Here is a 23,491-nt window from a genome sequence, read left to right on the forward strand (position 1 = left end):
GATGTAAGCACTTTTCATTTAATTTGAGTCTAAACAACCAAATATATGTTATTATTTGTGCTTAAGTTAGTCACCTTTTCCCTAAAGAAATAATCTTAATAATAAAATAATTGCTTTTTCCAAAACATGTGTAACTAGTTTTCTAAATAAATCTTGAATTGTTTTCACCATTCTAATCTAAACAAGCTCTACACACGCTAACGTTCACACCAAAGTGAGAAAAAAGAGGCCCAACAGCACACACATGTTTAAAAAGCATGAAATGCAATGCTTATAGCCTCATGCTTTCAGCTGTTTTCCAAATCCTGACAAACCTGGCTCAGACTGGCGTTTCTTTGTCGGCAATGCTTTGTCATCACTTATTATACCATTCACCTTTTCCTGCTGGTCTTCCCATGTAACTTCTAATATAAATCAAAAAATATAATCAGAGTTTGCTAGACAAATACTTCAGGGATCTAATTTTAAAAAATTATTTTTCCTGTAAAGTTCCATAAACTCTCAGTAGTATGCAGTTAATGTTTTAAATATAGACATATGACATTTAAAATTGTTTTATAGATTTCAACCAAAGCACTTCAGTTTACTTTCAGGAAATTCTAAATTTTATTTTCAATAAAAGATTATTGAATGTATGAAGAAAATGATTTCAGTGATATATCAAAAAAGTTTTTTTAATCAATATTGAATAATATTAATTTATGTTATAAATAAACATTTTGCTAAACATTAGTGTGGTAAATGAAATGTTTATATGGAACTAAAATACAGAGATTTTCATACAAATCAAGAGAAAATCTGTTACATTTAATATACAATAAGATAAAATGGTGATTTATTTACTACCGTATTTAGTACTTTCATTAAACAACAGATAAATACGTGTGCTATGGAATATTATCTTAATAAAAATTAGTATCTTAATAAAAAATGAATATTAGGTTGAATGGATATAGCACATATCATTGAATATGCATTATCTGGCTTATCTAAAATCATTTGGAATTATTTGTAGTATAACATTCATTCATTCAAAAAATATTTATTCAGCGCCTACTATAATCCAGGCATGTTTAGCCATTGGTGATATAACAACAACAACAAAAGACAAAAATCCATGGCCTCATAAAACTTATATTCTAGTGGGAGAAATAAATTATAAACAAGATAAATGAGTAAAATATGTTGTGACTTAGATACTGGTAAGTGCTAAGAAGACAAACATGAAGTAGGTAAGAAATAAAGGAACTGTGCAAGGTGTGATGCAAATTTGAATAGTTAGTCATGGAAATTCTGATTAAGAAAGAAGGTTTTGAGTGAGGAACTTAAGGAAGTAAGGGAGTTATGCCTATGATTATTAAGGGAGGGCATTACAGGTAGAAGAATAGCACACACAAATGTCCTGAAGTAGAAGAATGTCTGATATGCTCTAGGAAAGCACAGAGGTCTCCTGGCTGGAGTACAGTGAAGAGAAAATGGAAAATCACAGAAAGCGAAAGTGAAGTCACTCAGTCGTGTCCGACCCTCAGCGACCCCATGGACTGCAGCCTTCCAGGCTCCTCCATCCATGGGATTTTCCAGGCAAGAGTACTGGAGTGGGGTGCCATTGCCTTCTCCAATGAAAAGGGAAGTGGAGGGAGTACAGATCATGTTGGGCCTTGTAGATCATGTTTCAAAAGATTCACTGGTCATTCTTTGATCTTAATCTCATAGTAGCACTCACAAACACTTAAGTATACACTTGCTTTTCTTTTTATTCACATGTTTCTAAAGCTATAAGTCAAGTAGACAGTTACCATCTAAGGACATTTTAATCCCCAGGAAGTTTCACCATGCCGTAAAGGATCCTCTGGTACTTATTCACCTTTGGCCATAAATAAAGGAATACTGGAATGAAATACTAACCTATTTTATAATATTAAGCTAAGCAAAATATAACCAGGAAGATAAAAAGCACTGTCAAAAATGAAAAAAAAAATGCTATATTGCAACATCAAATATATATGATTTTTGGATACACTACTATCTTTATTTACTTATATTGCTAGAATTGACTGCATTAAGCATAAGGGTTTTTCAGTTCCTAGACCTGAAATATGTAAATGCTATTTAATAAAGGCATTTCATTCTGGTCAAACATAAATCAGCAGGAAATAAACTTCTTGCTTTGAGAGTATTTAATTTGTACTTTGACCCCCCTGATTTTCTAATTGATAAATAATCTGGTAAAGATGCAAAACAGCATTCCCAAATGGTAAACAATCTGGATAAAGACACCATGTTTGAATCAACTGTTAGTGGAAAGAGAAATCTTAAAAGCTTTAAAGAATAAATTTTCTGATAAATTTCAAGACTCTAGTTAAATCCTCTTTAGTTAAAAAAACAAAGAAATGATCTCTCCTTAGTCAAAATTAATCTGTGGTAACACAAAAACAACAGACTAATTTCCCTATGTTGGGGAAAATAATAAACTCATTTATAATATAATATTTCTTGATTTTGAATGACCAGCACTTTTGGTTATCTATCAATATATAAGATTTCATAAGCAATAAAGAGTTGATTCTAAAATCAAATTTTCTAAAATCCTATACATTTGTCATTTAAAAAGCTATTTCAAATTTCACCATTTGGTAGAGTTTGTGATGTTCCAAAAAAGAATGATATGTTATCTTCTGAAGTTAGACAGTGTGTAGAAGTAGAAATAGCTTGTTTTGAAAATGGTTCAACCTTTCTATATATTGGTAGAAAGCATATTCTGAAGTGTGAAGGAAAATATCCTAACACAAAACAGAGTTAGTTTTTAAACACTTTTTTGAGTTGATAAACATTTTAGTTAAAAATCTATTACATGACAGTAACAAAAAAAAAATCTCATAACCATCCATTTATAAATACCAGACAATACAACAATGAAAGAAGATTTAGATCAAGGCTATCAATGATTGATAAAGGAGATAACAGATATGTAACTGGACTAAGGTGGCTTTTAGGAACATTTCTGCCATTAACTAGGTGTATAACCTTAGACAAGTTTTATAGCCCCTCTGCCTCTAATCTGTTACCTTCGCAGTAAGGAAGTTCTAAGGTAAATGCCAGCTCTAAATTTATAGAGTTGCTCTGGCTTCTTATTACTGATTAGTCGAGATTTTGTGTGAGAGTACTTACACCAGAGACGATAAAATTAAGACATTGAATCTAGAAGATTTTCTAGAAGTTCTAAATGTGACTATTATCAAACCCTATGTTGAAACTCAAATGTCTATTTAAAACAGAACTAGTCATAAAAAGCACAGAACTGACTACCAAATAATTAATTCATCACTCCAGAAACAATGTGAAGTATTAACCATACCTAGCCCTCTTTGAATTTATTGGTCATATAATTAAAATGAAATAGTTAATGTCATTAAGAATAAACTATGGAAAATTTCAGGAAAATGTTCAAATTGTTTGAAAAGTGTTTTAGTTACATTAAAGAAAAACAGCAAAAAAGTGCTAAGCATGCAGCCCCTTAAAGATAGTCTTTTCTATTGAATGATTATTGTGGTAATTTAAAAAATAGTTTTCTTAATGTTAAATAATAAAGATCTTAAGATTTAAGTACAAAGTAGTAACCCATGATATTGTACATCTACTACCAAAAGTAGAGGTGAAAAATCAGAGATGCATAAAGCAAATTAGTTGATAAGTATGAGTTCGAAAGAATGTCCCATTGCTCAGCTGCAAACTAGAAACCCAATCAAGTAGAGAAAATATTTTTTTCTAGTGGGATAATTGCATCAAGTAAACATTCAGTTATGAATTTAATTTGTAGATGGGGAAGCCTAAAGACTGACTTAATAACTATTAGATAATTTGAAGAAACAATATACTCATGAAAATTAAACTATGAGATATTCTTAAGTGATATTTTAAAATCCTACATGTCTACAGAATACCTATATTCCAGCTAGTACAATACTATATCAAAGACAATTTAAAGAGCACAAATCCCTATGTTAAAAGACTGTATATTTATGATACTATGCGTTTCAATGTACTTTCACATACAGCATCATATCTGATCCTATAAACTACAGAAAGGACCTTTTATCAGGTGTTTTCTACAGGTAAGAAAACAAAGAACTGATTAATAAGGATAAGAACTAAATAGTTGCCCAGGTTCACAAACAATTTCACAGGATTTACCTCATTTGATTTTCAACACAGCATATTGGGGATAAAAGATTATTCTCAAAATAGCATATTGGGATATGCTAAGATTTGCTTTTCTCAGATGAACTAACTTGACTTAAGGACCTAGAGTCACAAAGTTGGCCCACTATAAAGGCAGGCCCTGAACCAAGGTTCCAAAACTTGTGATCTTCTGTAGCACTGTATCACCTTCCTAAGATTATGCTATTTTCAAAAACAAACAGAAGATGGCTGTTTGTATTTACGAAGCCAAAAATGGTGTGTTTTGAAAAATGGCTGAAGTTTGCAGAAAGGTGTGAGGTAGGAGGGGTTCTCTCCCATATTAGATTAATTAATTGGGGCTTTGGTAGTCTAAAAGAAATAAAATGAGCAAAAGGGGAAGCAAAGAAAAATAAGGAAGAATGGCTACCATGAAGGAAAGGAAAGATTAGGAAAAGAAATTAGAACATATTTGTTTACAAGTTAAGTAATAGAGGTCACCATATAGTTGCCTACTGAAATACCCTAAACAGTCACAAGTCCTCAGTCTTTCAAATCCATCTTGTTCACTGTCACCAAGCTATTATTCTATAAAACAGATGTAATTGAGTGAAATATATGATAAATTCCTTGCTATTATAAAGTATCCCTCAGTCTCTCCCATTTTATTTTTTGTCAAAGTGTTATTCATCTAAGTTAGCAGGGAATGCTATCTTTAGGAAATATATACCAATGCCACTATAAAATCTATTCCTATCTAGATATTATGCAAATTTGGAAATTAAGACATGGGTATTGGTACACTCTTTACTCTAGAAGCATTTGTGAGAATACAGAGAGCCAGCAAAACGAAGCCTGTCCACACCGTCACCCTAAACGCTATCTGATTCTTTGAATACTTATAGAGGCAAGCATCCATTATGAAGACTGTAAAAGTTATTTTATTATTTTTGATTCCTTTGAAACCTGTATTTTTCCCCTCTTTTTCCCATCCTTCCTTCCTGTCTTCCTTTCTTATTTATATGGTTCTCTATATATGAAATGATGTAGGCAACTATACATTGAGACTCAAAGGAACGAAATATTTTTCCTTACGTCTCATTGTGTATCTTTAGGACTTGACTTGTGAAGGCAGTGTGGTAGAGTTTAGTTTATAATCCCACAGTGAATGGCTCACTAATGGACAATAGTAGGATATGGCCATTAAGTTTCCCAAAACAGACACAATTGACAAACACTAATAACATCATAAACAATAAATTCGGTAAAAACTATTTGAGACTAACAATTTTTTAGCCACATCTCCAAAACACTTAGTCTCTGTTAAAGATCCTTACAGGTTAGTTTATTTACAGAAGAGGAAACTGAGGTTCAGAGAAATTACAACAAAAGCTTTGTCAGAGGTCATACGCTTAAGAGTAGAAATGAGTTTAAAACCTGATGTATTGACTTCCAGTGGAGATCTCTAAACATTATGAAACTGGAAAAGTCCAAATGGTTTAAGCAATTTTAACTTAGAGAAAAGTATTCTAGATATTTGCATGTTGAGCTTTACATGTGGATTGAAACATGTACAAATGCTGCACAATATGCACCAATGCATTCTGCAATTCAGGTAGTTTCTTTCCTCCTTGTATTGTTGCTTATGCAAATTACGTGACCAAGAACAGCATCAGGGTTACTATTTTCCTCAAAAATACTAAATAATATACATAAAATAATTGGTTCAGAGTGATGATCATAATCAGGTTTAGTTTCACGTGAAACCCAAATTTTCAGATTCTTGCTGAAAACACAAGATTATAGCAAGAAATAATAGTACTTACTATGTGACAAGTATTACTGTAAGCAATTTAAATAAACTAAATTATTTGAGAAGTTAATTTATAGCATATTTACATAGCAAGGAATGTTTTTTAGAGTAGAAAGTGAAAGTGAAAGTCACTCAGTCATGTCCGACTCTTTTCAACCCCATGGACTGTGTATAGTCCATGGAATTCTCCAGGCCAGAATACTGGAGTGGGTAGCCTTTCCCTTCTCCAGGGGGTCTTTCCAACTCAGGGATTAAAGCCAGGTCTCCTGCATTGTGGGCAGATTCTTTACCAGCTGAGCCACAAGGGAAACCCAAGAATACTGGAGTGGGTAGCCTATCTCTTCTCCAGCGGATCTTCCCAACCCAGGAATCGAACTGGGGTCTCCTGCACTGCAGGCGGATTCTTTATCAATTGAGCTGTGAGGGAAGCCCATTCACAAAATGCTACTTCAGGGTAGAGTTTATCATGATCACCCTCCCAAGGTACCAAATTCTCATCCACATTTTCCAGCAGCTCTGTCCCCATACTTGACTTTCTCCATTCACAAGCTCTAACTTGTTTCCTTTGAAATTTCTATGTAGTAATAACTCAGATTAGTCCCCTCAGGAAAATTTACATTTCAGTGTTCTAGAAATTCTGTTTTATAGTATTAAAATAATTAAGCCATTAAAGAATATCAGAATATGAAGTACTATCACAAGCAGTGGGAAAATATTTCGGCATGAAAACATGCCCAGAACACTTCACAACTTACTTCCTCTGTATGTATCACAATCTTAAGAGACTCTATGTAAGTAATATGTTATAAATTTATCAACTATGTTTTATTTGTTCTTATCATTAAATTATTATTGGGAGCTCCCCAAAGCAGGGAATGTATCTTATTGATCATTGCATTCTCAATGACTGCCTAGTACAACAAATTGGAAATAGCAGCTATTGGCTGAGTTGAACTTAACTAATATCTAATACACACATGGTCGAAACACATGCAAGGAAAATGCCATTCATCTGAAAAGGCATGGTATGTACATGTATAACACAGGGAGTCAGGACTAGAAATCTGCTCCTATGTGGACTGAAGAAAGCTAATCCTCTAGATTCTGCTCTTTTATCAGTGAAGCAAAGCTGTTTTTATCAGATTTATAAGGCTCCTTCCAAATCTAAGTCTTGATTCTAGATCTAGGAACAAAGCTACAGAATACTGATACATATCTTGGCAAACTATAGGCAGATGACTCTAGAGAACAAATTAGCTGATCTAGATTTACAAGTCAAAGAATGAGCACAAAGTTTCCCACATATCTTTCATGTATTCTTGCTTGTTCCCCTGACCTTTGCCGTTAGTCCAGATTTTTATTTCCTTTCTTCCTTTTATAGCCAAAGCTGTCTATGTGGTGGTAGTTTAGTTGCAAAATCGGGTCTGACTCTTGCAACCCCATAGACTGTAGCCCACCAGGCTCCTCTGTCCATGGGATTTTCCAGGCAAACAACCTCCATTTCTTTCTTTTAATCCACTCTAATCAGCCTTTTGGCTCAGAGGTAAAGATTCCACCTGCCAATGCAGGGAGCTTCCCAGGTGGTACTAACGGTAAAGAACCTGGCTGCCAATGCAGGAGACATAAGAGAGGCAGGTTTGATCCCTGGGTTGGCAAGATCCCCTGGAGGAGGACACGGCAACCTACTCCACTATTCTTGCCTGGAGAATCCTATGGATAGAGGTGGGGTGGGCTACAGACCATGGGATCGCAAAAGGGCTGGACATGACCTAGGAACTAAACAACAACGATTGGCCATTTACCCCTTACAACTCCACCAAAACTTCTCTAAAAAAAGGTTAACACAACGGTCGCCTGTTTGCTAAATCTAGTGATTTTACCTTCTTGATAATTCTCTGCTTCAAGTACTTTATTTGCACTTAGGACACTAGAATCCATGGCTTCCCCTCTACGTCTCCTCCTACTCTTTCTGAGTTTCTTGTTTCTTCATCCTTTCAACTTCTAAATAAGAATAGTTCAGTTCATAGTCCTCAGACTTCTTTTAGCTGTCTACACTTGTGATCTCTCATGATCTCAAGGGCATCATGGTTTTAAGTCTCTCTTTATAAGGGTAACTCCTAAATCTATAACTATAGTCCGAATCTCTAAAATCCAGAACATATTTCAAACTGCCTATTTGACATCATATTTTACATGTCTAACAACATCTTTATCTTATATCTAAAATTGAGCACCAATCTACTTTTCTCAGGTTTTTCCTTCTACCAGTTAATAGAAACTCCATATCCTTCCAATTACTTCAGGCCAACACTTGGATGTTATCACTGCATCTCTCTCACCCTGTCAGGTAACTCTGTTGGTTCTATCTTTGCACATCTATCCAGAATGCAACGACTCCTATTACTTTGGTCTAAGTTAGCTACTCTCTTTCCTGGGTTATTAGGAATGCCTCCTAGTAGCTCTCCTTGTTTCTAATCTTGATTCTTTCAGGTTATTTTCAACCTAACAATCAAACTGAATGTTTTTTTTTTTTAAAAAGAAACAGTTCTTGTGTCACTTTAATAAAAATCTTTCTTTTTCATTTGGTGAAAAGCAAAGTCCTAACACTGATCAATAGGTCACATATGGGTCACCTCCCCAGCCTTTCTGACCACACCTACCATCATTCTCCACCTTTCTCACTCTGTAGTGCTCACCTGTCCTCTTTACTGTTCCTTGAACAAGTCAAACTTGCTCCCATACAGACCCTCCATGCTTGCTGTTCCCTCTGCCAGATACACTTTTCTCACCTAGACCTTCACATGGTAATTCAAGTCTCTGCTCAAATATGACATACTTCTCAGAAAAAATTATCATTTACCCTACTCTCTTGAATACTACCTATTCCATTATCCTGATTTATTTTTTCTTTGTAAATGTCAGTATCTGAAATTATATGATACATTATTTTATTTATCACTTGCTTCCCCTAATAAATATAAGGACAATGAGGCAGGTACCTTGTTTTATGTGTACACTAGTATATCTCCAGCACTCCCAAAAGGAGACTGGAATATAATAGTTTTATTATTTGTAGAAATAATGCATAAAATCCTTTGTAGGAAGAATGACAATTGAAAAAAACTAGAAACCTGCCTATTCTTTTGTTCTTTGAGTTTTGTAGTATGATGCTATGGAATGAGCTGTCTCATTTTAACTCACTGGAGGTATAAAGAGCAATGTATTAAAAAGGATTTCCTTTAGGTAAATAATTATTTGAAAAATTGAAACCAATTTCATGAACCAAAGAATTTGATTTTAATATAGGGTTAATGGAGAAGCTCTGGCTGATCATATATCTCGATAATTGAAGGGCAATGTATACTATGTCTATTCCAAAATGATATGTAGGCCCTTCACACCAAGAGATAGAATAAAGTTAGCTTCATTATTTCTTCCCTTTCCATACTAAATCAGAAGAGAGAATGGTGAAAGTGGACCATCCTCAGAGGATCATTCCTCAAGCATGAGGAACTCAATGCTTGAGCATTTCTAACACACAGTTACAGCTGGAATTCACTATACCTGGAATCAACTATACTCCAACATAAAATAAAAATTAATATATAAAAACAAACAATATTCACAGTCAATTAGAGGTCAGGAAACAAACAAAAAAGCCTGGATAAAGTATTTCATTAGTTAAAATTCACTGTTTTCTCTTTCTATATAAGTAAAAGAACAAAGTAACAACACTTAAATTTATATAAATTGCACTGATCCACAAACATGCTTTAGGCAATTAAAAAAACAACCTCCTACCTTAACCTTACTCGTGAACTTTAATATGAGATTCAAAATAAACACTAAATTTGTCTCTCCCAAAAGAAATGCCAATAAGAAATATTAGACACCTAGACCTTAATTATAAGTAGAAGATGAAAAGATTAAACTAAATAAAAATGAGAGTTAGTCTTAAGTAAAATATACAGAGTTTTCATTTTTCAAATTTTTATCAATAACTCTTTCTAGGTCCAACTATATCATGAGTAGGATTGGTCTACATCACAACAGTGAGGTTTTGCAGTCAAGAGGGCTTTTGTATAAACGATAAAATTAATAATGAATGTGAGTGACTGAGGTCCCAATAACCATTGTGACTAGAACCTTTACATGTAAGATTGAAAAGCTACAAATTTTAGTTTTAAAACTGTGAAAAATCTACAAATATTATAAATTTATTTAATATTGTTGAACTTATTTAAGTAAAGAAAGCACATTCATGCACATCACAAATGTCAGTACAGGATACTTAACATATATTAATGCACTATTAACTTCATATTAGACTTGCCTTTTTTTCCATTATTAGGTGGATTTGGTGTTTCTCCCTCATTGTCTTTATAACATTGAAAACAGACAACAGTGAATAATTAAGGTCATTAACAACCCAAATAAAATCAAGCATACCACAAAAGATGATATCACACACTAGAGAAACAAACCCATGCACTAAATATGACACCTGGCAGTACTGAGCTAAAGAGTCAAGTATACCCTTCCTAGCCTATAATAAAAATAAAATGAAGAATAACAAGTCATTTTATAAGTTAGGAAGATTACAGTTATGGTTTATTCTAATTTAAGAACGAATATAATTTACTAATTAAGTTGATTTTGAGAATCAAGCATAGGTGACAAACTGGCTCCATGAATGGGCTTCTTTATAATTAAGTTGAAAATAAATAAAAGTAAAATGAACTACTGCTGATGTCTCCAAACTAATGATATCCCAAACAATGACTTTACTGCAAACACCAATTCTTGAATGGTATTGAAAGACTTTCAGTATTTGTATGGACTAGTTTCAGAAATATAGCAATGGGCAAGCAGGGAAACTTTAACTATACAGCTGAATTAAAATGAAGCTCATTCTTACAGTATTCTCTAAAAAAAGTTATTCCTAAAGCACTTCAGGAAAATGGAAGATGTGTTACATTCTAGTAGTTAGGATCTGATATGTTCAGAACAGACATACTTACACTTTTCTATATCTATGAATCTAAACTTGCCTTTGTTTTCATGACCAGATCTACACTGATAATTTTTCTCATCTTTATAACATTAAAAATCATGACTAAAAATTAGCAGTTGCAGCTTCAGGGGTTTTCTGCCTTAGACTACAATCACTACTGTAAGAATGCACCCGTGAGAACGTATCTTGTGCACAATATGCAGAGTGGCACTGCTTGCTCACAAGATAAAGGAGAGAACAAAAGGCACGTAGAGTCCACACTACTATTCATGATCACAATATACTGCTGAGTTAAATCCTTTCATAAACATTTTGATAAAGCAAAAATTATGATATGTAAACATAATTGGGGCTTAAAAATACCAAAATGAAGTGTCTTCATTCCATGTAGAAGGAGGACTCTTTGAAGAGAAATTAGGATTGTCAATAAATATTAGAGCAATACTGAGCTGGGATGAAGAGGAACCTACAGTTAATTGTTCTTTTTTTTTTTTCATTTGGCTTAGTTGCCCCATGGCATGTGGGATCTTAGTTCCCCAAGCAGGCATCAAACCCACATGCCCTACATTGCAAGGCAGATTCTTAATGACTGGATCACCAGGGGAGTCCCTGACCTTATAGTAGAGAAAATTTTATGGATAAATTATGATGGTTTCTAAAAGTTTCAAGAACTAAAATTTTTAAATTTATATTTTTCCCAAATTTACTTGTAATTTACCTCTAAAAAATCAAACTTGTTGAGAGGAGAATCTAGGACTTCAATGTATCTGTACTCAGTGAAACACATGGCAAAATACAGTGTTTCAGTAGGTACTGCATGAACTGAATGTAAAGCTGGGGTAAAGGATAAGTATAAACCATGGTCAGATGCATTGCCTATAATTTCACTTTGATTTAAACAACAAGGAGAATGTTCAAACAGGTAAATTAAATATTCTGATAAGTTACTTAGCTCATGTAATATCTCTCCATCAATAAAATTAAGTAATTATTTTAAAATTAGGACTGAACAATCTGTTCTCTATTCCAGATTATAAATCTGAAGCCTAAAGTCTTACATGAAATAGAAAAGTCATACTTCTACAACGTTTGATTATTTATTTTAAACACACAGACAGACCTGCTTTGACCTCTTCACCCTGCTTTTCTCCCCCCTGCTCTTCCACATGTCTAGTTTCTTCATTAACTTCTGTATATGCACAAGTAAAGAAAAGGATAAGACCAGACACGTACATTTGTTACTCCTCAATAAAATAAAACAAAAACTTTCAAATTATTCATGATACAATGAGTGATTATAAGGAATTGAATAGATTATTTTTTAACAAGTTTCTGACATGTTAGGGAAACAAGTAAGTATACTGTGAATAAGTTATCATACTGTCTCCTTTTATGATAACTTCGATTTGTAAAAGAAATTGTGGCCCATAAACATCTGTAATACATAACAACTGTGAGAAAGACAAAATACTTCATCTGTAAACGATATATTCTTAGAAAAATAATATAACTTTTCTTCTAGAGAAACAAAAAAATAACATTATAAACTCGTTCTTATTTTTATAAATTGCAGTACATCAAAGTTGGGGGAAATTAAAAATAATAATGTCTTACAGGATTTAGTACATTGTACTTTCTTTATATTGTTTCCATTTTCTCTCTTAGATTTTAACTAATATTGTACCACTGTCAAGACCAACACATATAAGGCTTTTAATTAATTTAATTAATAGATAAATACATTCCAAGTCAAAAGGAATTAAAGTAGGATATTCTCATTTTTCAGCTATTGAACAGAATCAGAAGATAAACATGCCATTAATTTGATTCTAAAAGAGTCACTGAATTATAATGTCTGACAACTTTTAAAGAGATAATCCAAACATAATTTAATTTAGACCATTAATCAATAGTCAATTTTGCATTATACCTTTACCTTCAGTTAGAAAAGTAGAATATATATAGCCATTAAAGCTAAACTAAATGATACAATCATGTATTTGCTGGAATCTTCATATTAATATTTATGAAAACATTGCTATAATCATCCACACTCTTAAGCAAAACAAAAAACCAAACCCTCTCCAAAGCATTTTAATTTATACTGGAAAGAATAAAAGAAGTTTTTTTGCTCTCTTTCATTTATAAAAATGGAAAAGTCACAATTGTGGACATTAAAGGAAAACTGCAGTTTTAAATACATTCTATACAGCAAAAGTCAGACAGTAAATGGAATGTTTGTTGACAAGCTCATTAAAAATGTCAAGTATCAGCTCTAATGTTAGTTTTCTGGTATATTTATTATTACAAAGAATGGAGCACTCATATTTCAAAAGAATATTGCTACTAAAGATATAAAAATTGAATTTAGAAAAAATTATGGCATAAACTGTGTTTCTGACTTCATACGACAACAGATGATGCCAAAACTCTATCTTTAAAATTTGTGGGGAGAGGAGACAAATATTCCATATGTATTATAGAACTTCCCTTATGGAAGGTACTTTTAAAACTATATACTCCTATTTTTATATAAATAATAGAGAACTGTAGTAATGCTGCTAAAATCTTTTCATCAGGCTGTATAACCATCACAATAGTGCTGAGCTGTTTAAAATTATAGTTCATAGTACATAGCAAATAAAAAGGACCACAAAATAGGAGTTGATAAATCATTCAACTGCAACTAACAAGAATACAGCCTGGTTTGAGTTCTGTAAGGCAATAAAAGTACTGCTGCCCAAATGCAATACACTTAAAAAAGTGTTACCAATAGGTTATAGAAACGTGAGTTTTACTATAAACATATATAGAATGACAAGTTTATTTTAATGGTACTTGCTATACTATTTGAAGTAGCTTTCCAATTTGTTAATAAATATTACATGCATTCATTCAACAAATATTTATTGAGCGCCTATAATGTGCCAGGCATTATTCTACGTGCTGGAGATTCACCAGTAAATAAAATAGCTGACAGTTCTTCAAAGTTACAACATCATCTGCAGAATTCTATAATCAGCAGAGGAATTTTTATTGTCTTGGTAAATGTATGACATTCCATATAGCAAGACTCAATATTTTTCCTCTTGAGTCATAATGTAGCATGGATAACAAAATGGTACATATTTAACTTTATTATACTATAAACAGTCTTGCTATAACATAAAAAATGATGCAGGAAATATGAAGCACAATCACTATCTAATTAAAAAAACTTCCTTTTCTAGAAAGCCAAAATTAAATAATTTAAAAATCATCATAAACACAAAATAAAATATATGATGATAATTATAACTAGACTAGGTGTATATCCTCAATGACATAAACACAGACTGCAATTGACATCTTTGGTTAAAGTCTTACACAAAATATAAAATTTTATGTCAAAGCAAATTTTAAAAAAAAGCAAAATTTACCTTGTGATTGAAAAGAAGCTAAATTCTTTGTATTCTTACTTGACTGAATCAAAGAAATTTAACTCCTTTGTATATTTTTAAAGTAAAACAAAAATTGAACACTTTATCAGAATCATAAAACAAAATAATTTTACTGTAATAAAAGTCTATACAGTGAAGGAACATCAATTGCAGTTGGGTTTATTTTTGCTCACATAGCCCCCCAAAAAGGCTATCAGCACAAAACAAACCCTCCTTTATGTACAGACCTTCATAAGGTTCTATCTCCTTGACTCCATTGTCTAGGAAAAACAAAATAAAAACAAAACAAAAAAAGGGAACCAAAGCACAGGGGTTAAAAACAACAGAAATTTCCAAAGGCACAGAATGTATCATCTATTAAAGAGAAGTTAAATGGTGACTTAAATATGTTTGTTGGTTTGTTGGTTTTGGCAATGCACATCCCATTACCAAATAAAGGGACCATTTAAAAAAATGACATTAAAAATCATTATATTCTATCAGCCATGCTTTTAGAGGTCCTTTATCCAAGACTTTATAGACCTTTGGGGGAGTATGTTCATCTGTGTATAAGCAAATAGGGTTTTCTTATGCAAAAATTTGAAAGTATTAAAAATATCAGTACAACATGCATCTTTCTTTGTATATTCATGATTACCTTTTTCTGGCACTCCAGTTTTGAGAAGGATCACCATTGTTGTGCATCAGCTAACCAGTCCTTTGCAGTGTGTGAAAATTGATTTGGCTAGTTACTAATAAACTTTATGTAACTATCAACAATTACATAAACTTAGTTGTAGCAAAGAAATATCATCCAACTGCTTATTTAAGATCATTAAATTTATTTCTTAAAACGCATTTATTAAAATTTGAAAAATGTGCAAGAGCAATGATGATAGGTTGCCTCCAAATATTATAGATTTTAAATGCAAAATATAGAATATTTATAAATGTATTTGCAAATATAACTACTAAAAATGCAGCTAAGGTATTCAATTAACAAAAGAAGAAAGCTAATACAAAGGTAGTAAAGAAAAAATCTTGATTCACCTTAGCTTCCATGTGTATATCCTATATGACACAATTAGAAATAAAACTTACTTCTCTCCAATGTTCCCTTTGGTGGAAGCTGTGGGAGTTGTCGGCCCCTTCGTCCTGCCACTGGAGTACTTGATGGGCTTGTTTGGACAGACCCAGTACGAGGATGAGACCTACAAGATACATCATTAATATTCATTTTCAATAGAATGAGTTAAATATTTTTAATATATTTGGTTCATATGATAGCTGTATGGTGCAATTTTAAAGGAGGTTTAGCTGCTGATTAAAAGGTTAGGAAAAGTAGGACAAAATATGGATATTTGAATGATTATCTAAATAGCAGAAGATGTTTATACTGTTATGTAATATGCATACATACACAGATACATGCACACAAAGTCTTACAGTAAAATCCATGGAATTATTAATGTAAACTGAAATTCTATCCATATGAAAGCAAGGAGAGAAGCCTACAGCTCAAAAAATAAAAGATAATGCTTCATATTTCTTTCTACCAGATTTCAAACTCTTTAACACTAACCTCCCTCCCTTGATCCTAAGAGATTTTTACTCAGGCTTATATTAGATATCCCTTTATTAGAAATTATCTCATGAAACTACAAGTAAATCCCTGAATAATTCAAAATTCAGCTAAAGAAGATATTGGTTAATACATATTAATAGTGATAGAAAGAAACTAAAAATCTAGTTTTAACTACTGTCATTAGGATGATTATCCAAAAGTGATGTCTAATGGACACGAACAATTTCTCATTCTGTAGGAGAAGAACATGATAGCCATGAGGTGTGTTATGTGGGGAATACCCAGGACTCCTGATAAATGAGAAATCACAAAACAAATGTGGTCAGGACAGTTAATAAACAAATTACAATGGTAGCCACACACTATTATATCCACGGAATATAAATAGTGTGCTTACACTGAAAAGGTTAGTGTCGATTGTTATTAGTGATCAGCCAAGGATGACAGAAGAGACCATTTAGCTGCTGGGAAAATAAAATGGTGTGCTGGTGGGGCAAAGGGGAAGTTAGTCTGATTGATTTATCTTTCACCTCGATAAGGCAGGTGAAGGAGGGGCAGATCTTCCAGTCATTAATGAAGGCATCGACCTCATGAGGTTTGTATCAGGACGTTCAGTGGATCTGGAGCGGGTGGTGGTCCGCTCTAGGAGAGGCCGCTGTTCTGTTGATCTGGATCTGTGATATGGCTGTCTATCTGCTGCTTCACAATCCCTGAAACGTTAGTCAAAAAGCAGCTCAGTTGATCTTTAGTGCCTTTCTGCTATTTTGTTATGATGCATCAAACTGATTTTGAAAAAGGTAATTGTTTAAGATTATTGAGTATGGAAAAAAAAGTTCTCTTCCCCAACATATGCTGCGTTAATTCTCACTAAACTCCATAAGAATTCCTAAGGAACCAACATCTGCCTTTAATAGCAATTCCCAGTGAAGATAATAGGAGTTGCTCTGTTATAATCAAAACAACATGATCTGTTTTCCAAAATGAATTCCCAAAATGGAACATGTGAAATATGTGAAGTATTCTATTCAGAAAGAATTCAATGACTTCCCAACATTTGTAAAAGAGTAAAGACAACCATAAAGGCACTAATTCTCAAGCTGCTAAGGCTGTTTATACTAATAAACAGCATACCAACTAAAATTTAAAAAGGCTTTCAGCACAATTGTAGTATACTGATACATCTGAACGTTCAAATGACTGAATCCAAATGTTATGAGAAAACAGTGCAACTTTGCAGTCTGTAGCCATATTCAAAGTCATAGTCCACAAGAAAAATCATTCTTCAGGAAACGGGTAAATCAATCATTCTATATCGTTTCTCTCTTCACACTTTAACAATGCCAACCAATGCAATTCAGAATGAGCATTAATTGACTGAAATAATAACAGTCTGAAACAATGTGATTTCTTTGATGAGAAATAAATCCAACATCAAAATTTAATCCTTCTTTAAAGAAGTATACTTAAGCAAGCTATCAGCACTAATTTTTGTATCCCTGGAGTCTAGCATAATGCTTTTACATCCAACATGCAATTTGTAAATGTTTCCTAAGATCACCCCATGATCTGCAGAATAGCCCCCAAAACAGTAGTTTTGATTCTAGAACTCCAAAGTATACCTCAAAGAAACTATTACCTCCCCATATAGTTGTAACAACAGTACTGGAAATGCTTATATATTATAAACACCAAAGAAAGCTTTAGTATCCCTCAAGACTAATGTACTAACAACTTCCACTTTACCTACAAATTCTCTCGATCTTATTTTTGATAATGAAAACTGCAAGTCCTTAAAGAAAAATAATATAAAGGACACAATTTTCCAAATGTAATTCATTACATGGCATACAATTTTGGACCAGCAGATATTAGATTAGGCTTCCCTGACAGCTCAATTGGTAAAGAATCTGCCTGCAATGCAGGAGACCCCAGTTTGATTCCTGGGTCAGGAAGATCTGCTGGAGAAGGCATAGGTTACCCACTCCAGTATTCTTGGGCTTCCTTTGTGGTTCAGCTGGTAAATAATCCACCTGCAATGCAGGAGACCTGGGTTCAATCCCTGGGTTGGGAAGATCTCCTGGAGAAGGGAAAGGTTACCCACTACAGTATTCTGGCCTGAAGAATTCCATGGACTATATAGTCAGTCCATAGGGTCGCAAAGAGTCGGACATGACTGAGCAACTTTCACTTAGATATTTAGACTTATGACTTTAGGAACTGAATAATAGATTTACTCTATAACATATTTTGTGATTATCTTACACTTTATATTCATATGGTAACATGAAGGCAAAAGATTTTTAAACTATTTTTATGTTCATGTACTATAATATGATTGATTTCTTAGGATAAGTTTAGTATTTTTATAAGTGTATCCAAATATGTCAAAAAAGCTGTGTAAATACATACACAATATTCAGTTACTTATCAAAGAGAGAAATGAAAAGGCAATTTGACAGGGTAAGAAATCATAATTCTATTTTTTCTTCCTGAAAGACTATTTTAGAGAGAACATTTCTCTTTAGAAATAAAAATGCTCAATGTCTATTAAATGTTGTTAGTATACATATCTTTGTATATCTTCAACACAATACATTTATATACTGCATGCATGCTAATCCGGTTCAGTCATGTCCGACTCTTTGTGACCCTTGGACTGTAGCCTGCCAGGCTTCTCTGTCCATGGGATTCTCCAGGCAAGAATACTGGAGTGGGTTGCCATGCCCTACTCCAGGGGATCTTCCTGATCCAGGGATCGAACTCATGGTTTTTATGTCTTCTGCACTGGCAGGTAGGTTCTTTATCACTAGTGCCACCTTGGAAGCCTAAATATATATTAATATATATCTTAGATTCCTTAAACCTAGTTTTGAAGATACCAATCTTTACATTATTTTCGTATTTCTTATTATCTTAAAATAACAATAATTTATTTCATTAAATAACATGTGTTATGCAAAATCTGATTTATTCTGATTCCATTAGGCAATTTTTCCAAGTGGAAAGTGAAATATTAGAATATACAATTTCACATCTTTGACACTATATTTTAATAATTGAAATATATAACTGTGAGTGAAATCTAGAGAATTATTTCAAATGTGTTGCTACATTCCATGTCCTTAAAAGAATACTATTACCTTTAAAATATTAATAAAGAAGTCACTCTTTAGGAAATATGCCTTAAAAAAAAATCTCTTTAGTAAAAAGTTGTTTGAAGCTATAGTCAATGTTTTAAATTTTACTTATATTTTTCTCACCATATTCATCAAAAGTATGAATTATGATTTCCATAAAAAATAAAAATGTTTAATAAGTGAAACATGAAAAGAACTATGGTAGAAGTTAGAAATGTATTGACATGCTCCACCACAATTAAGAGAAGGGGAAAATCATCATATTTTAAACTTTGATAACACAGGAGAAGGTCAAGACAGGCTTCTATTTCCACAAATGGCTAAAAATACGTCTTACTAGGTGAGAACTAAGATTATTGCTGAGAAAACTGAAAGCAGCAATGCTTAAGTCTCATATATAATTCCCACTTTCATAGTAGGTTTTCTAAGGGATTGAGATATAAAACTTGACAACTTTCACCTAAATTCTTAGTGAGTTTTCCTTTTATGGTGATAGTGAAAGTGAAGTCGCTCAGTCGTGTCCGACTCTCTGCGACTCCACTGCCTGTAGCCCACCAGGCTCCTGTGTCCACGGGGTTCTCCAGCAGCAGTGCCAGAGTGGGCTGCCATTGCCTCCTCCAGAGGATCCTCCTGACCCAGGGATCAAACCCGGGTCTCCTGCATTGTAGCTAGATGATTTGCCATCATGTTAAATGACCATTTGCAAGGCATAAAGTATTTTAGTGCCTGCCTGGGTTTCTGAATTTGGGGTCTGTATTTCCATATAAATAGTTTCCTTTCTAACCCTACCTATTTATTTTACTTTCTGCATTTCAAAATATTATTTGAAAAAGGGTAGACACAGATTTTACAAGATTGCCCAAAAGCAAGCCGTATAAAACACCAGGAAACTCTCACCCGTAAATTTAAATTTTTCTTAGGTTAATAATTTGATTATCTTATAAAAGTGATTTAATATCTGTCATAACTCTATTTTTAGTTTACATTTTCTGGTATATATGCTTAAAATAGTTTAGAGTTTCTTAGAGTTTCTATGTGCCATTTACCTGGATAGATACAGATATAGTTCTGCTTATTTAGTGACTACTATTCTACACTGCAAGCATTTGCACAGGATCCTCCACAACTGAAGCTAATTCTGTTGACTGACAGTATTGTAACAAGACCTTGTAGTGTATCAAGTCAGCTTTAAAATCATTTAATAGTATGTGCAGATTTTGATTTCTAAGGGGAAAATAATTTTATAATTATCTAGAAAAGTTGTCCATTTTCAATCATTTTCCCACTCATATAGTTGCTCTTGAAAATTTTTTTAAATTTTCAAGTATTTGGCACAGCTGTCTACTTATTTCACCATCTTTGTCACTTATTTCTCCTAGTCTCCAAGTATATGGAGATATGCAGTGTTGCAAAGAAGCATAGGCCAGTGAGCATTTTCTTTCATTTATATTCAACCATTGCAATGATTGAATTTCAGATCAACATAAACTCGATGTAGACTATCTCTTAAGTACAACAAAAAAATACCAAGATTACTAAAACAATGAAAAACAACCTGCACGATGCTTCAAAGTATTGTTCAGATATCAATGAAAATTGTCTTAGGACATAACTCAGGCCTTAGAATCTATGTTAAATCAGACAGATTTATTTTATATTTATATTGTAAAGATGTGGTAAGTAAATGTAATAGGGTTTCTTTCTCATAGACTTGCACAAAGTAAAGCTATTTAGGAATTATTTTTCTTCTTTATAAGGAAATAATTCCTTTATAAGGTCAAAATCCTAAATTAAAAAAAACTTGGAGATATCTCCGAAGGACAAAAAGTATAATCTCAGATTTGGAGCAAGAAATGACTTTCATAAATCTGTATTACATAATATAGCAAGCTGATTAGCAGCAGCAGCATTATACTTTTCATTAAATACCTTCAATGTGTAGAGATTTTCTAAGCATTAACTACATAATTGAAGGAAGAAACAAGCACATTGTAGAATTTAAAAATGAGATATAGGGTAATTAATATGTTACATGCTGTAAAATATATCAAGTAATTTAAAGCAATTATATAACTAAACTGTATAATTTTCTGGTACATCATATTGTGCGACATATAAGTTTAACCTTTTAAAACCCAGTTTATATATTTTAGCATTGCTCCCAGAGTTAAGAGAATTGGAAGACACAAAATACCATGGTAATAAATGAATATTTCTGAATATTTGTATCATGTGTACAAATAGAAATATTTTATTATTTTGGTGGAAGATAGATTAATTTTCCTTGGACATGATAGATTTTTTTAAACCAGAACATTTCTGTTCAATTAAACATTAAATTTGTATGTTAGTTAAAAGTAGACGAGGCTATAAAAAAATAACAGTAATATCTAGAGTCAGCCAACTCTATAACAATCTAACATGTAAAAATGGTAATAATACACATATTGATGGGGAAAAAAACAAGACACTTTAATGTAGAAAAACACGTTGCTGCTGCTGCTAAATCACTTCAGTCGTATCCGACTCTGTGTGACCCCATAGATGGCAGCCCACCAGGCTCCCCTGTCCCTGGGATTCTCCAGGCAAGAACACTGGAGTGGGTTGCCATTTCCTTCTCCAATGCATGAAAGTGAAAAGTGAAAGTGAAGTCGCTCAGTCGTGTCTTGACTCTTAGCGACCCCATGGACTGCAGCCCACCAGGCTCCTCCATCCATGGGATTTTCCAGGCAAGAGTACTGGAGTGGGTTGCCATTTTTACTATTACTCATAAACTTATTTTTATCATAAAAATAAAATGGTCCTTTATCTACAGAAGTATTATCATAAAACAGTCATTATTGTAAATAGCAAGAAGAAAAGATTATCACAATTTTGTTAAGAAAATTAGGGACAAATACCATACTGAACAATAAAGATATATTAGTAAACATGCACACGCAAAAACATAAAATATAAATGTTTGAGGACGTTTTGAGTATTTAAATAAGTATTCATAGTTATAATTCTCACTGTCACTTAATTTTTACTTTAAAAAACAACAGAAACAAAACCACAAATAAGCAAGGTTATTTACTCAGGAACAATTAAACATACAGTGAATTAATACATCTTTAAAATATGTATTTTTAAAGTCTTGAGAGATTATCACGTTCCATCTACAATATTCTTATTTTACTAAATAATTTTATTTTCAGTGGATGGTGAAGTATTTAAAGTGTTTTGTCAACTGTAAGAAATTCAAGCTATTCTGTCAAGGTAATAGCCCTATGGTTTCCTTTCCTAGGTCCTCAAAGATTCCATAAAAATAACAAACTTCTTAAAGATGTATAATGGTCATCTGAGTTAAATTCACCCATTCCAGTCCATTTTAGTTCACTGATTCCTAAAATGTTGATGTTCACTCTTGCCATCTCCCGTTTGACTACTTCCAATTTGCTTTGATTCGTGGACCTATCATTCCATGTTCCTAAGCAATCTTGTTCTTTATAGCATTGGACTTTACTTCCATCACCGGTCACATCCACAACTGGGTGCTGTTTTTGCTTTGGCTCCCTCTCTTCTTTCTTTCTGGAGTTATTTTTCCACTGATCTCCAGTAGCATACTGGGTACCTACTGACCTGGGGAGTTCATCTTTCAGTGTCCTATATTTTTCAGTTTTCATACTGTTCATGGGGTTTTCAAAGCAAGAATACTGAAGTGGTTTACCATTCCTTTCTCCAGTGGACCACGTTTTGTCAGAACTCTCCATGACCTGTCCATCTTGGGTGGCCCTACATGGCATGGCTCATAGCTTCATTGAGTTAGACAAGGCTGTGGTCCATGTGATAAGATTGGTTAGTTTTCTGTGATTGTGGTTTTCAGTCTGTTTGCCCACTGATGGAGAAGGATAAGAGGCTTATGGAAGCTTCCTGATGGCAGAGACTGACTGAGGGGGAAAGTGGGTCTTGAAAGTTGGACTATAAAGAAAGCTGAGCACTGAAGAATTGATGTTTTGAACTGTGGTGTTGGAGAAGACTCCCTTGGACTGCAAGGATATCCAATCAGTCCATCCTAAAGGAAATCAGTCCTGAATTCATTGGAAGGACTGATGCTAAAGCTGAAACTCCAATACTTTGACCACCTGATTCGAAGAACTGACTCATCTGAAAAGATCCTGATGTTGGGAAAGATTGAAGGTGGGAGGAGAAGGGGACAGCAGAGGATGAGATGGTTGGATGGCATCACTGACTCAATGGACATGAGCTTGAACAGGCTCCAGGAGTTGGTGATGGACGGGAGGCCTGGTGTGCTGCAGTCCATGGAGGTCACAAGGAGTCAGACACGAGGTGTGCTGCAATCCACAG

The 23,491-nt window shown here is 33.3% G+C and overlaps 1 protein-coding gene across 6 annotated transcripts in view; it reads right to left on the bottom strand.

Moving 5' to 3' along the window:
* The window catches only part of RIMS2 (regulating synaptic membrane exocytosis 2), a 611,677-nt gene that overhangs the window by 192,994 nt on the left and 395,192 nt on the right, over positions 1-23,491 (bottom strand). For 5 of the 6 annotated variants that reach the window (XM_055546480.1, XM_055546481.1, XM_055546472.1 and 2 more), the window contains 2 exons: positions 16,538-16,717; positions 15,524-15,633 (listed from right to left, as the gene is read on the bottom strand). In XM_055546480.1, the coding sequence (XP_055402455.1) occupies positions 15,524-15,633; positions 16,538-16,717 (290 nt within the window). The remainder of the gene's footprint in view (positions 1-15,523; positions 15,634-16,537; positions 16,718-23,491) is intronic. The other variant, XM_055546482.1, reaches the window with a different exon arrangement.

This window comes from Bubalus kerabau, chromosome 14 (assembly GCF_029407905.1).
Source record: "Bubalus kerabau isolate K-KA32 ecotype Philippines breed swamp buffalo chromosome 14, PCC_UOA_SB_1v2, whole genome shotgun sequence".
Classification (NCBI taxonomy): Eukaryota; Metazoa; Chordata; class Mammalia; order Artiodactyla; family Bovidae; genus Bubalus; species Bubalus kerabau.